This window comes from Corvus cornix, chromosome 17 (genome assembly GCF_000738735.6).
Source record: "Corvus cornix cornix isolate S_Up_H32 chromosome 17, ASM73873v5, whole genome shotgun sequence".
Classification (NCBI taxonomy): Eukaryota; Metazoa; Chordata; class Aves; order Passeriformes; family Corvidae; genus Corvus; species Corvus cornix.
The window spans coordinates 63,865-77,638 of NC_046346.1; the positions used below are offsets into that span (position 1 = coordinate 63,865).

General features: G+C 38.5%; 1 protein-coding gene across 12 annotated transcripts in view; it reads right to left on the minus strand.

Annotated features, from left to right (window-relative positions):
• Positions 1-920: 920 nt before the first annotated feature.
• The window catches only part of RALGPS1 (Ral GEF with PH domain and SH3 binding motif 1), an 85,789-nt gene continuing 72,935 nt past the window's right edge, over positions 921-13,774 (minus strand). For 6 of the 12 annotated variants that reach the window (XM_039561718.1, XM_039561717.1, XM_039561714.1 and 3 more), the window contains 6 exons: positions 13,631-13,711; positions 11,423-11,549; positions 10,269-10,361; positions 9,989-10,094; positions 8,877-8,968; positions 922-1,003 (listed from right to left, as the gene is read on the minus strand). In XM_039561718.1, the coding sequence (XP_039417652.1) occupies positions 938-1,003; positions 8,877-8,968; positions 9,989-10,094; positions 10,269-10,361; positions 11,423-11,549; positions 13,631-13,711 (565 nt within the window). In that variant the 3' untranslated portion in view covers positions 922-937. Of the gene's footprint in view, positions 1,004-4,245; positions 4,387-5,701; positions 8,488-8,876; positions 8,969-9,988; positions 10,095-10,268; positions 10,362-11,422; positions 11,550-13,630; positions 13,712-13,774 lie in introns of those variants that run through there. The other 6 variants (XR_005603253.1, XM_039561719.1, XM_039561721.1 and 3 more) reach the window with 6 other exon arrangements.

Sequence of the window (13,774 nt, forward strand, 5' to 3'; positions counted from 1 at the left end):
TGTAAAACGGAGAAACACAAGCTAGCCATTATATTTTCAAAATGCAAGTCAATTAAAAAAAACTACAGATAAATTGATAATTACACAACGATAAAAATCCAGTAGTTTTGATATGCGGAAAAGACTCCACTACTGGAATAAGTAGTAAAGTGGGTATGTTTATTCCGGCGCTAGTACGCATGCGGAATAATTCCTCCAAAGTCATACGTGCCGGCAGCTGCGTTCAGCTTGGTATATATCGGGTTACAAACTCCGTATTAATTAAGTTTCCTAATACGCATATACATATTCATTACCTAACCCCGCCCTGTATTATAATGAGCCCTGAAGACATTTACATCGGCGTTGTGCTGGTCGTGGGCAGGGGTCTCCGGGATGAAGTAAAGGGTCTTCCTCATCCTGAACTTTTCACCTTGCTTCCCTGCGCGTGCTCTTTATGTCCCTGGCCCTAGTCCAAACTTCAAGGCTGGTTTAAGTTAGTTTTAGGTTCGAAAACAGGATCTTTGGTCAAGATTCCTTCCCTTTATCAATAGTCTTATATCTTCTCATTCTGCTTTGGTGGGCACAGTAAGTGTTGAGTAAGCTGTATGCATTGTTTTTAACAAACAGCTTCTTAGCAAATCATTTAACCTCTGCTTCCCCCTCCTCCCCCTGATTCAGTTTACAGGAGTCCTGTCCACTTTTAGAGACAGACGTGATAGCTGAATCATTTCTACAATAAAATCCAAGGTTGGCATTCGTAGGAATTCTGTGGTGGGATTTTCTTTTCTAGTCTCAAAGGCCATAAATTACACACTTTTGTTCTATTTATTGAGATCCCAGACATAGAGTGTCTTTAGTGCTGGGGAGAACACAGGATTAAAATACTTATTGCAATGAAATGCTTTAAATTTCATTATTACATTTCAAATTGTAGCATACCCAAGACAGTTCTCTTTCAGAGCCAAAGCTGTGTATCTCCAAAGGGATGTATCCGTGATAAGAGGTATGTCACACCAATTTCCTGCAAAGACATGTAATCGCTGTTATTAGGCACTTCCCAAACATGTGCAAATATCTGTATCAAATAGTGGACTGAGGCTTCAACCGCCCTATGTAGACCAAATAATTTTTTTCATTTTGAAAGTCTCTTTCCTAGATACATTGATCCAGTTCACAAATCAAATGCATTTACTCATTTACTCTTGTGCAGTATGGAAAAGGGCTGCTGTCCTAAATTTCTGCCAAATGTAAACTTGTGTGGAAATCATTTGAATGTGATCTTTAAATGATATCCTCTGTCTTGCCACAAAACAGGTAGTGCTCCACTTTCCCTGCTTATAACTGAAGTTCAACTTTTTAGCTTACAGTACAATTTGAGATAGCCATGTAATGTCAACATACACGCAACAATGTATCAGAAAAATTAACATCATCTATACAATTCATAGATATTTTATCCTCTTGCAAATCCAAACTGGATTTGTCTGCTTTATGAACTACTTAGACAGAAAAACTCTCCCTTTCTCTTACTAGGACTTGAGGGGAAGAAGATAGCTAGTGGGGTAGAGGCCTCAGCAACCAGGACCCCGTGCCTCAGTACTGTCGCAAGTCAAGCAGGGCTGACCACAGCCAGGGTGAGCTTCCTTCCTCCCTGCAATCTGAGACCACCCAGCAAGTCTGTGGGATGAGACAGGTTTAAAGCTGAGAGCAGGGAACTGCAGAGCATAACAAATCCAGTGGCTGCAGGCTACCAAGGGGACAATGCTGGACCGCAACTGAGGCCACCTGCAGTCAGGGCCTGAACTACAGGGTCTGTCAGACCTAAGCCTGCTAGGGCAGAGCTCAGGCAGGGGCTGAGGGCCCAGAACGGAGCTTAAATGGGCTCCTGAGCCCGTGATAGGGTGGCAGGTGGGCTGGTCAGGATCATCAGTACCCACAGGGCTCTGAAAAAATGCTTTTAAAAGGTACTTCCTTTTTGACTGAGGTACAAGAACTCAACATACATGCTTATAGACCAGATACTTAGGGAAAAAAACCCCACCAAAACTGCATCAACCCCATGACAAACCAAAAAATTATTAGGAAATGTCTTTCACTTTAAGACTGCACATTTACTTTCATAAACCTGTTCCAAAATGCCAGAGCTGCATCAATTTGCCCTGGAGACTATGGATTTTCCAGAGGGCTTCTGCTCATGCCTGGAGTACTCTTCTTTTCTAAAGTAACTGTAAAGTAACACCTCATAGATGGAAGTGACTCCACACTTCCATACTCACCTTTGATTTCCTGTTTCTGCACTGAAATCTCCTAGCCCCTATCATAATGTCAGAAGATTACGAAGATGAAGAGTGGGAGTCAGAAAGAGGTGTGTCTCTCAGTCTAACTATGACTCAGTAGAAATAACTAGCAGAAGCACCTATGTCATTGTCAATTAGATGTCATACTGATACGTTTCTCTTTCCTGGCACAGCTTTCCTTAGCGGCTGTTAATTGTTAATTAACTAGAGTGAGGGGAATGTTTAGCCACATTAAAAAACATCCTGAAGTACAGTGACAAGTTTCCAGTGTTTCTGTGGAAACAGAGAGTTCACTGTTTGTTCACATTCTGTTTATTCTGTCTAGTAAATAGTAAAAGAAACAATGAAGTTCAGACAGGTAAGAAGGGAGACTAAAGGGTTCACTTCAAGACACAAAGGACTCATTTGGCCCATTCACCTTAAAGCATAGGCAAGGAAAAATAAAAACATCAACAACACCCACCCACACCACCACCTTAAGACCCTTTCTTCTCTGGTTCCCCCTTTTCTCAGTCCAAAAAGTCAGCAAATTTAGAAAAGTTTTAAATTCAAACACAATCATCAGTTGGTGATCTCAAACGCCTACACCCCTCATAGTGCATACCAAGGCTGGCAGCTCCATGTAAGCCTAGCAGTGAATTGTGTTCACGGTCTATGTGTGCCCCCCATCACCTCTCCTTTCCATAAATATATACGGGGACGGGGAAGCCAGTAAAAACTCACAGCAGGATTTGAAGATCAAGTCTCCTCAGCAGTTAAAAATGTACAGCCTTGGAGGCTGGTAGGTGAAGTAAAAACTACTCCCTGGCCCTCCCCCAGCTGTTGAAAGAATTAAAACAATTGCACTGCTAAACAATGCAGACAGGACTAGATGGACTTCCAAGTATGCTGTACTTGCATGCAACAAAAAGCATCTTGTAATCTAAAAGGAATTGTTGCTTGGTGGGTTTTTTTGAAACCTTCACCTTCTGCACCAGCTAGTTGCCCTTTCTTTTGCTTTCTATTTTTTTGTCTGTTTGTCCCATGAGAGAGTATGACATTACCTTCAACAAGACAAGACGTATATTCATTGTGTTCATGTCTGGTTCGATTTTATAGTTTTGTATTATTACAAGAAACGGTAACCATTTACTACAACTATCTTCCACTGTTTCCAAGTGTTCTAGGGTGTTCCTTTGTGTTCACAAATTGTATTTTTATTTTATTGTGACAGTGGTATCATTAAAAAATTGTATGTAAAATAATTTATCTAGCTGGTTGTTTGCTATTTTTATTCTGCAGAATTTGATGGACTTTTCTCTATATCTATACTAGAACAAATCTATTTGTTTTCTGAACTTGCTTGTTTGCTTTATATTCAGTTACATCACGCTTGCAAAGCCAAAACATGGATCATCTGAAGCAAGTAATCATTTGCAACACTTCTCCCACCACAGTCTATTCTTCCTGGAAGCTGATTTCTGGCAGAGAGAACATGGCTACTGACAAAGTCCAGAAATACAAAGGATACTTCCTCCAGTTCATTACTATCTGCACTTCCTTGTGGACCACTGTGTTTTAGTTGATGCAAAATGGGTGTTTCCATCCTTCCTAATATAATTATCTGAGATGCTCTTACATCTGGGGTCTACTGAGACCCGTACACGTTGACTTTTTTCTTCCCCTTTAAACACGCTCCAAGATATTGTGTATTTTCCGGATTTGATAGACAAATCTCCAGAGTAATAGATCAGAGCTATGGAAATACCACAATCAACCATTAATGATTTCAGAAGAAAAACGAATGCAGTGTGCTAGTGCCATCCCTTGCACACCTAGCACAGCCTTGCATCCAGAGTAGGGACAAAGTTATTTAATTTTTCATTCTGTTTTTACTCTTCCAGGTTACAAGACAAGATGCTTGGATATAATGAGCATTTAATGAGCTCTTCACTACTTTGGGTGTTGTATGACAAAAGCACATTACCTTATAGTGAAATACAGCAATGCAGAAAGCAGTCCTCTCTCCCCCCTGCAATTTGATTCCATAACAGTGTCAACCTGGGATATTGTGATTGTTGGTTTTCCTTCCTAACATGCTCACTTTGTTTATTTTCTATCTTGTTACCTATGGGAAGGAGGAGAATTCCAGTCAATTTTCCCATTTTAACTGATGCTGTCAGTGAAAAGAACCACTTGATAGAAATGAGAGACACTTACAGATCCTTCCTTTATAAAATATTTACAATGCTTTCCTCTTCAGCTGTAGAAGTAACTTTTTTTATATTAGCTTGTTTTGCTCTCATCTTCACATTAATTTTTCACTCAGACAATTCTCATTTTCACATGTAATTTTTCTCTCAGGCAACTGCTCATGAAATTATGTTTCTGCAGAAATTAAAGGACCTTCATTGCCACTCATAATCTGGAGCCTATTTACCTTGCATAAGAAATAAAACATGGTTTTAGCTGCATCACATAGTCCAATTCCCCTGCCATAAGCAGGGACATCTTCAACCAGGTTGCTCAGAGCCCTTCTACCTGACCTTGAACACTTCCAGGGATGGGGCATCCACCGCCTCTCTGCCCAAACCAGTGTTTCATTACCCTCACTGCAAAAAATGTCTTCCATGTATCTAGTCTGAATCAACCTTCCTTTAGTTTTAAACTATTATCCCTTCTCCTATCACTACAGGCCCTACTAAAAAAATCTGTCCCCATCTCTTCTGTAATCCCCTTTAAGTACTGAAAGACGGCAATAACGTCTCCTTGGCACATTTTCTTCTCCAGGCTAAACAATTCCATCTGTCTCAGCCTTTCCTCATAAGAGGTGCTCCAGCTCTCTGATTATTTTTGTGGCCCTTTTCTGGACCCACTGCAACAGGTTCATGTCTTTCCTGTACCAAGGACTCGAGAGCTGGATGAAGCACTCCACATTGGGTCTCACAAGAGCTGAGTGGAGGGGCAGAATCACCTCTGTCACCCGCTGCCCACACTGCTTTTGATGCAGCCCCGAATATATCCAGCCTCTCATCCACCAGCACCTGAGTCCTCAGCAGACTTGCTCTTGATGTGTTCATTAGAAATATGTCAGCCCCAGCCACTCATCAAGCTTGTCCAGGCCCCTCTGGATGGCCCCAGTCTTCAACTGTGGCAACTGCACCACTCAGCTTGGTGTCATCTGCAAACCTGCTGAGTTAAATCTTAAGTGCAAAGAAAAATTTAAGTTTCTCTCTATTTCTTTGGACTTTCCAAATCTCACTTGAAAAAGCTGCAAATTTGGAGGCTTTTTCAATTTTATCCTAGAAATGTTGATTCTGTTGTATTTATACTACTAAATGGCTAGACACTATGCTCTATAAAGTCTGTTCAACTGTATTATCATTCATTCACAAATAAAACATGCATGCTGCCTTTGAGCTAAAACATTCCTAACGTACCTCTACTGTTCTTTTTCGGAATATTTTATTGTCAACAGCATACATACCCTGCACATTTTTAAACTTACAACCAAATGCAATTACTGTTGTAGTAAACAAACTTTTTTTTACATTAAAGTATTTAATTAGCAAAACAATCATTATTATCAATGTAACAAACTGAAAAATGCAGCAACTTGATACAAGACTGAGGTAACAAAATACTTTGCCAAAAATCTAGATTCCGACACCAGAGTTCTTACAGGTGAGACAGTTCACAAGAATTATAGAAAGAATCCTTTACACAAAGGGCATGCAGTGGACTGCTGGAAAATACAGCCAAAAATAGTGCAACAGTTTCCACACAAAACAAACCAAAATGTTGAAATTGGTTAACATTATAATGTGACAAGTCAGTCTCAATTTGAAAACTAGTTTCTTTGCCTCCTTTTAGTGCTATTTGGAAAAACATGCATTTTGGCACTGAATTTCATCAAAATTGCACATTTAATAAACTAATAATATTACCTACAGTTTTTATATCTTCACAATTCTGAAAACAGTAATTTTGACATAATGTTTACTTTTACATAGAGATTGCAGTTATTCTCTTTGATGGAGGAAAACTTGTATGGTTTGTGATATTTTTTGTGAAAATGCTGTAACAATCAGTAGTAACAGGCAATACATTGTATTTCAATAGCAGCTTTCAATTAACCATAGAAGTCCCAGATAATAGCAAGTGGTACCAAATGGCATCATAACACGTCTAATCAGCAGCTATGAACTGTTTAATACTTAAAGACTAATTTAAAATTGGTTTAAGATGTTTTACTAGTATTCTTACACTGCCATCAATCTGAATTTCTCAATACTGTGCAGCAATTTCACAATTGTGCTATACTGAAAAGATGTTTAATCTCATTGATGACTAAGCACAGAAGTCCATAGGTGGAGAATAATTCAGACTGTATCATAGTCTAACAGTCTGAAGTCATTTACTGGTGACTGGTTACCACATTCAAAAGCTTCTACACCATCTCTAATGGTGTTACATGCTCTGCCCTTGCAGAAAATGATGCTTTTCCTAGTTCAAAGTTCTCTTAAGTTAGCAAAAAAAGAGAAAAATGGTATAAATATATTTTGCATTACCACTCTTTTCACACAGTTCCTCAGTTATGAAATAAACTTTGTCAACTTGACATACACTTTCCCGTGTCCCAGGATCTAAATGCAGTTGTCACCAGGAACTGGTTTTTTTGAAAAGCTGGTATGTATTAGGCTTTCAGGATTGTAACTGAAAAACTCTTAAAAGAACAAAAAATTTACTTTTGACCTCCATTTAACAATACAGGTATTCTTTCCTCCTTTGTTAGAGAAGTCTCAAAATAAAAATGTAGAAAATCATGGAAGTCCACAGAATACATACTGCTAATGCCAGGGAGCTTGTTCTAGTAGAGGCTCTGTTAACTTAAACTGACTTCCACAGTGTTCCCTGGTCTGTAGAGGCTGACTTGTCAATTTTTCCTCTACACGATCTTAGGAAAGTCAGAAGAGGTTTTCTGGTGATTGATGAAGTCTGAATATTGATGCCATATGGCAAGAGTTACAAACAGAAAAAGTAATGAATTTAACATATAAACAGAAAAAGATTCTGACTGCAGGAGTGCCAGGGCACAGCAGGAATACAGCATAGAGAGAGTTCTTTCAGAGGAGAAGGCCCAGTTACACTTTTTTTGTTTGATTGTTTGTTCTCTGGATGCTGGTGTGGAGGCTTCTTTGTACTTGCTCCACTGTTAGACAGTCTTTCACTGCCATCATGATTTTATAATAGCAATACCGTCTACCAGTACTAATGACCCGAAGTTGCAACATATACATGTCATCCACAGAAAGACAGAACAGAAACAATGTTATGAAATAATTTTGAGGAGCCAGGACCATGTGATACATAACACCTGATTACCTGCTTCCCTGTACTAAGGGATTTGAAATGAACAACATTCAGACTGAACCAAAACACCAAATTTATAAGCAACTATGTCACTGGTAAAAGAATGAAAGACAAACTTCAGCACAACGTAAATTGAAACAGCCTTAAATCCATTACCAGGGTGTTCCTGAGTGAAGTAGCTGAATGAAAAAGAAAACCAACTGTCCTCTGCCAAAATACATTTTTCCCAAATAGCTCAAATATAAAGAGCAGAATTGTCCAGAGATTTAATAGAAAATTTGAGGCAGCCACATTGCCAAGCAACTCAGTGCACTTAGATTATAAAAATGTTGTTCCACAATTTTCTATTCTAATTGACACTTTGGAGCAAGTTAACACTGTCAATCATTCTGTGCATTAGAAAGAATTGAAACCCAACATGGGCCAAATATTCTTCAGTCACACAAAGCAGCTTAACAATAAAAAGAACCATTTAAAAAAGAATAGGCAGAAGATATGATGCTCAGTTTGTGGTCAAATATCAGTTCATGCAGTCTCTGACCACAAATAGTTGAGGGCTCTAGAATCCTGCAGGAGTCAGGATTAAGCTTCTGTCCATCTAACTTGTCTGATTTCACTCAGTGCATGAGACTTTATCTGGTCCTAGGGACAACATTCACTTTCTGCTTTTAAAAGCTGTGTCAGAATCACTTTCAAGTTAATAGGAAAGTGCTGAAACATCTGTGGCTGGCTCATGTCAGGAAAACCATTCTCCTCTTCCTCCTTAGAGAACAATAACCTGTTTCTTCAGTTTGGCACTTGAAGTCACACCAGGTAGGAGAGGAAATTATTCGAATGACATTAGATTAGCAGGTACCTGGAAGAGATTGTAAATTACTCATAGAATCATTACATTTAGGAAAGATCTCTAAGATCATCGAGTCCATCCTAGTATGCTTGCTTTCATTTTCCATGAAACAGTCCCTTCTGAAGAAGAGATGAGGTTATCTTGCTTGAAGCAACTAAGAGTAGAGGTTATATGCTCTTAAGGTTACCAAACCAATAGCTAGACCTGCACAAAACCTGATTTGATGGGAATTCTCTAATTTCAAATAATTTTTCTTTCTCCTATTGAAAAAATGGATGAGGAATTATGTCTGTCCCTACAAGAATTTGTGTGCACACAGATTGAAAGAGAAATCTTTTCTAGTAAGGATTTTCTGGAAAACAGGAAAAAGTCGGTAGAAATAGTTTTCATAACCTTACCTGAGGCTTGTTGCTTTTGCACGCATCATCCAAGTGTTTATGCCATAATATTGCATGAAACCTTGAACCAGTCTGAAACTTGTAAACATTGCCTACAAAAACAAGAAAATGAAAGACTCTGAATTTGCAGACAGACACGTAGTTTCAAAGGACTCTGATTTCTGTGCAGAAGCCAAAGTCCTGAAGTAAACTCTTAAATTCATTTGCACCTCAAATGCTCAAACATCATGCTGCTAATATAACAGAGCCCATGTGAGGCATGTTACCCAGCAATCGCTGGGGGAAGCAAGTATGAGAACATATGTGGCCTCATAGGCAGAAAGGCCAAATTACAGCCACAGAAAAGACCAGGTAGGTCAGATCTAATTTAATCCTGGCTTTCTTCTCATCGAGGCTTCTGATAAAGTTTTTCGTATCTGTAAACTTAGTTTTCTTCAATGTCCTAGTGCAAATTGTTTCCTGCAATCAAATATTTTACGCATTTTAGTTAACACCCAAAAGATGCACTGCACACAGTAGATGCAGCTCCATATCCAGCACCAAAGCTGAAAACATGAAAAGTGAAGAAAGCCTCAAGAATCTGTAAGCAACCACTCAAAGTGCAAAGTGACTCCAGGAGTTTTCTTATCTTTTGAAGTTTTAATCAAGGGAAAAGAGTTATGGCACTGCAAAATTAATTATTAAAAAGCATTTAATAATTACTTAGCAGACTTATTTTGGTAAATGGTTTGATATTTTAATTGGCCTCAGTGTTAAGTCAGGATTTGATACTAACTGATTTTAAGGAAGCTATTCAGAGACTTGGAGATCAATGCATGGAAACTCATGGACATATTGAAATTTCATTGGTTGGGGAATTTCTGCAAAACTTACAGTAACTGTCAAAATAAAGCACTCCCTCTGTAGGCACCACAGCAGCACCACAGCATATTGTAGAAATACGCTCAATTTAATTTGTACCTTCCCTTGAAAATTCTGTATTGAAGATCTTCCTCTTCAGTCCTTTATGAGTGCCACTGCAAGCTCTATAATTTACAAGCTCATTAATAGATATTAATCTGCTTCCTGTCACAGAAATGTAATGCAGACATTGTCCATCTTGCAATATCTACCTTTGTCAGGGTTATTTAGCTGGAAAATATCAGGATGCTCTGGGTCATCAGGCAGTGCCACCATCCAGCCCACAATGGAGACTTTTTTCCCAGGTGTAGATTTATACTGGAAAAGACAGACAAGTCAGTCATAGCTGAGACTGTAGCAGAGATTAACTTTTGACTGTAAAAGTTGTGCAGAAATATGGCTTAGCCTGGAACAGAAAGTACACTTTGGATGCCCTTCCAGATCTACTTACGAGTATTTAGTTTCTGTTTTTAGAATAAATTTAAAGCTTACATGTTTTCTTTCAGTGCCTCTTAAAGCTTTTGCTCCGAAGTACAGAAGAGTTGATCCTGAAAGCGTAACCCAGTATCTAGTCCACGAGGAGAGCTGAATGAAAAAGGAAAAAAATTAGGAAAAACTCTGCATATCTCTGACATTTCAAAAATCTATTCACAGGCAAGTCCAGGTGCTACCAAAGTTAATTTCCGAAGCAAGGAATGGAGATACAGAGTGTCTCCTGGTGTAAATCAGCCCAGCGACCTAAATTTTGATGGCTGGCTGTGAATACAATCCTACTTAGTTGGCTATCTCATAAAAGTGTCAGTACTGATTGTTTCAGAGTAGAATAGTGTGTTGCCTTCTGCTGGACAGATCTTAGACTTTTGATAAAAAAAAATTATTGAGTTGAGAACTCTGCAATTCTTCAGATCTTTTAGCTCCAAACTAAACTGGGTTGCATGTGAAATACATCAATCAACTCTACAGGAAACAAAGAAATTACCAAATGCATAGGACTAGAACCATGTGAAACCCATGAATTCAGGTTACCTATGAATTGCCATGACTTTGGTGCTATGGGTGGCTGCCCTGCAGCCTTTTCATTTTAATGAGATACCACAAAAGCACCAAAATATATTGTAGAAATATGTTCAATTGAATTTGCACCCTCCCTTGAAAATTCTATATTGAAGATCTCCCTCTTCAGTCTTTTATGAGTGCCACTGCAAGTTCTGTAATCTACAAACTTGTTAAAAGTTATTCATCTACCTCCTGTCACAGAAATGTAATGCAGACATTATCCATCCTGCAATATCTACCTTTGTCAGGGTTATTTAGCTGGAAAGTATCAGGATGCTCTGGGTCATCAGGCAGTGCCACAAGATTTATTTCTGCCCTCACAACACTGCTTGCTGGTTACACAATTGCTTCACTCCTGCTCTGCTGTTACAGCTAGAAACGTGACTTGCAAATGCAGGGAGAAGCAAAACCGCTGTAGATCAAATGACACACAAATGTTACAACCTTGTTATAACTTTGATCAGAAGATTACAATTGATAAAACCGTTGTTTCATGTGGTATCAAGCTGCAGGTTTAATGTAATCCTGAAAATTAAAACAGCCACTAATGAATTACGATCATAGGAATAATTATAGTTAGAATCACTTACAGTAGGTTTCTTGCCTTCTTTGAGCAGTGTCTTTCTTCTTAAAGGCCCTTCCATGGTGATGACTCCTGTGGAACCACCTGCTGTGCAGCTACACGTGCCCGTCGGGCTGGAGAGACAAAGCATTCCTCTATTGTATTTGAGCAGACAAATAAGGACGGTAAGTAAGCAATATAATTTAGCTCTAAAGATATCTATCCTGCACTGCTTTACGTATACTGTATCATCTGAAATGTGACTCTAGAATATGTATTTTCCTAACCTAGCTATCAAATAGGAACCAGGATCTTTCAAAAATAGCAAATCAACAAAAGGTTCTAGTCTGGGGGCTTAGACATGAAAAAATAAAACAGAATAAATACTGAAACCCAAAGTCAAAGTGAAAACAGGCAATTTTCTTTTTTATTCCAGTAAATTACAGAAATTATCTGAATTTCTGGAAATTTATGGCTTACAATTTTGGCAATAAGAGCTCCCACAAATGTTATTTTAAGTTTAATGAAAATACCTTGCCTAATTGGAAAAGAGTTGGGAAAACTATATAAAAATGCTAAATAATTTATTGTACAGAGATTACAATAGTTTTTCCTTTTCCAGAATGAACAAAAAACTTCCAACATACAACAGTGAGAAAGAGATACAAGTGATAGAGCCCACGTGCAAGCAAAGTTAGAAATGCAAACAGCCATTAATAACGTCTCAACCAAATACTGATTGGTAGGTTATCTGCTGCTAACTTCTCTTCATTCCCATGTGATCACAACCCTGATGTTCTGATATGGACCGAGAAGGTTTATCAGCACCAACGAAATCATGTCTAATAATGAGTATGAGGAAAAGGACGTGCATGATCTACCTTTCAGTTGTGAAAGGAACACTATTCTGTCTACAAACGAGTATGAACTCATTCTGGTGCCAAGTGACATGCACAACCACATCTAGAGAAGAACAGCTCTTCCAACTGGCAGGTGCATCTTCTTCCATTGCATGCACCTGCCTGGTCTCTGCTAATGTGCATTCTTGCCAATTCTGTATTTGACAGAGGCAGTAGAAAGGTTTCAGAAAAGGAAGAATGACCACAAGCATTAGAATTACTTGACAGTGGATAAACATAAGAAATGTATTTTAGGGAATAATTCTTCTTTGTGGATTTAACAGCCTTTTCACATTTTTATCTTCTTACATTTTATATTTCTAGCTTGTGCATGTTTTTTAAACAGATCTACCATGGTCATGTTAAAAAACTATTTTCCAGGAGCAGGTACAATAGCTTAAATACTGTTCCAAAATGTATTCCTTTATGAATTTATAAAGTATGCATTTTTACTCCTGTCTAACCTCTAGCTTGTACTGCTATCAGACGTTATCAGCTGTAATTACATTTATACATTATATCAATACTTCTACAATGGCTGAAGCAAACTAATTTAAACCAAATAAAATCTGACTGGATTTAAATGGCAACTAAATCACAGTATTTGCAGAATACTGAGTCAGGGCCCTATTTTCTTAACTGTTCAAACATAAGTCATCACTTGCTAGCATCACAGAATTTATCAAGTTCAGGTTAGGTATATACGCAAGGAATGATTTTTATCCCTCAAACTATATAAAATTTTCTGTGTCACCTCTCTGTGGTCTGTAAATGGATTACCTGCTTCTGGAAAGTCCATGTCTTAGTGACTAGCAACACTGTGAGTGCCTGCAACATATGGTTTGCATATGTTCCCTCTCTTACTTGAGGTCCAAGGTAATACCCTTTTACTGAACAAAATCAACACACCATACTATAGCTCTCTGACACGAACAGATGTTATGGGTAGCTGTCCTGTAAATCAGGAAATAGATTGTGGGAAAGGGTCAAGAAGGTATCCTTCTAATATCATTACTTGTCACAGGAGTCAAAGATGGCCTTCATGACAAACCTGCTTCTGTAAAGGTTTCATAAAACCCTAAGTAAAGACTAGTTTTCTGCAAAATGGAAGCCAGACATCATTAGTTAAATCAATAACTAAACTGAATTTCATCTGAATAGGCCATAACCCTGCTTTATCATTAGCAGAAGTTTTTACAAGCAGGAAGGGGAGACTTTGTGAATTGTTACGGTCATATGAGGATATTTGGACACAAAATACATTACACTAGGAAAGCGTAAAGACCCAAATTGAAGTTTAGCACCATACAATGAAAGAGGTAGACCCTGAACTGTACCTGTAGACACAGCTTCGACTCCTAGGAGAATTTCGGATTGGTACCCTCCAGTTAGGCCCCAGCGTGGCATATAAACGACCCCTGTTTGTGAATGCAAACATCTGGTGAGGGCAATTCTAGTCTGAGACTTCAACAGTTAGGGTT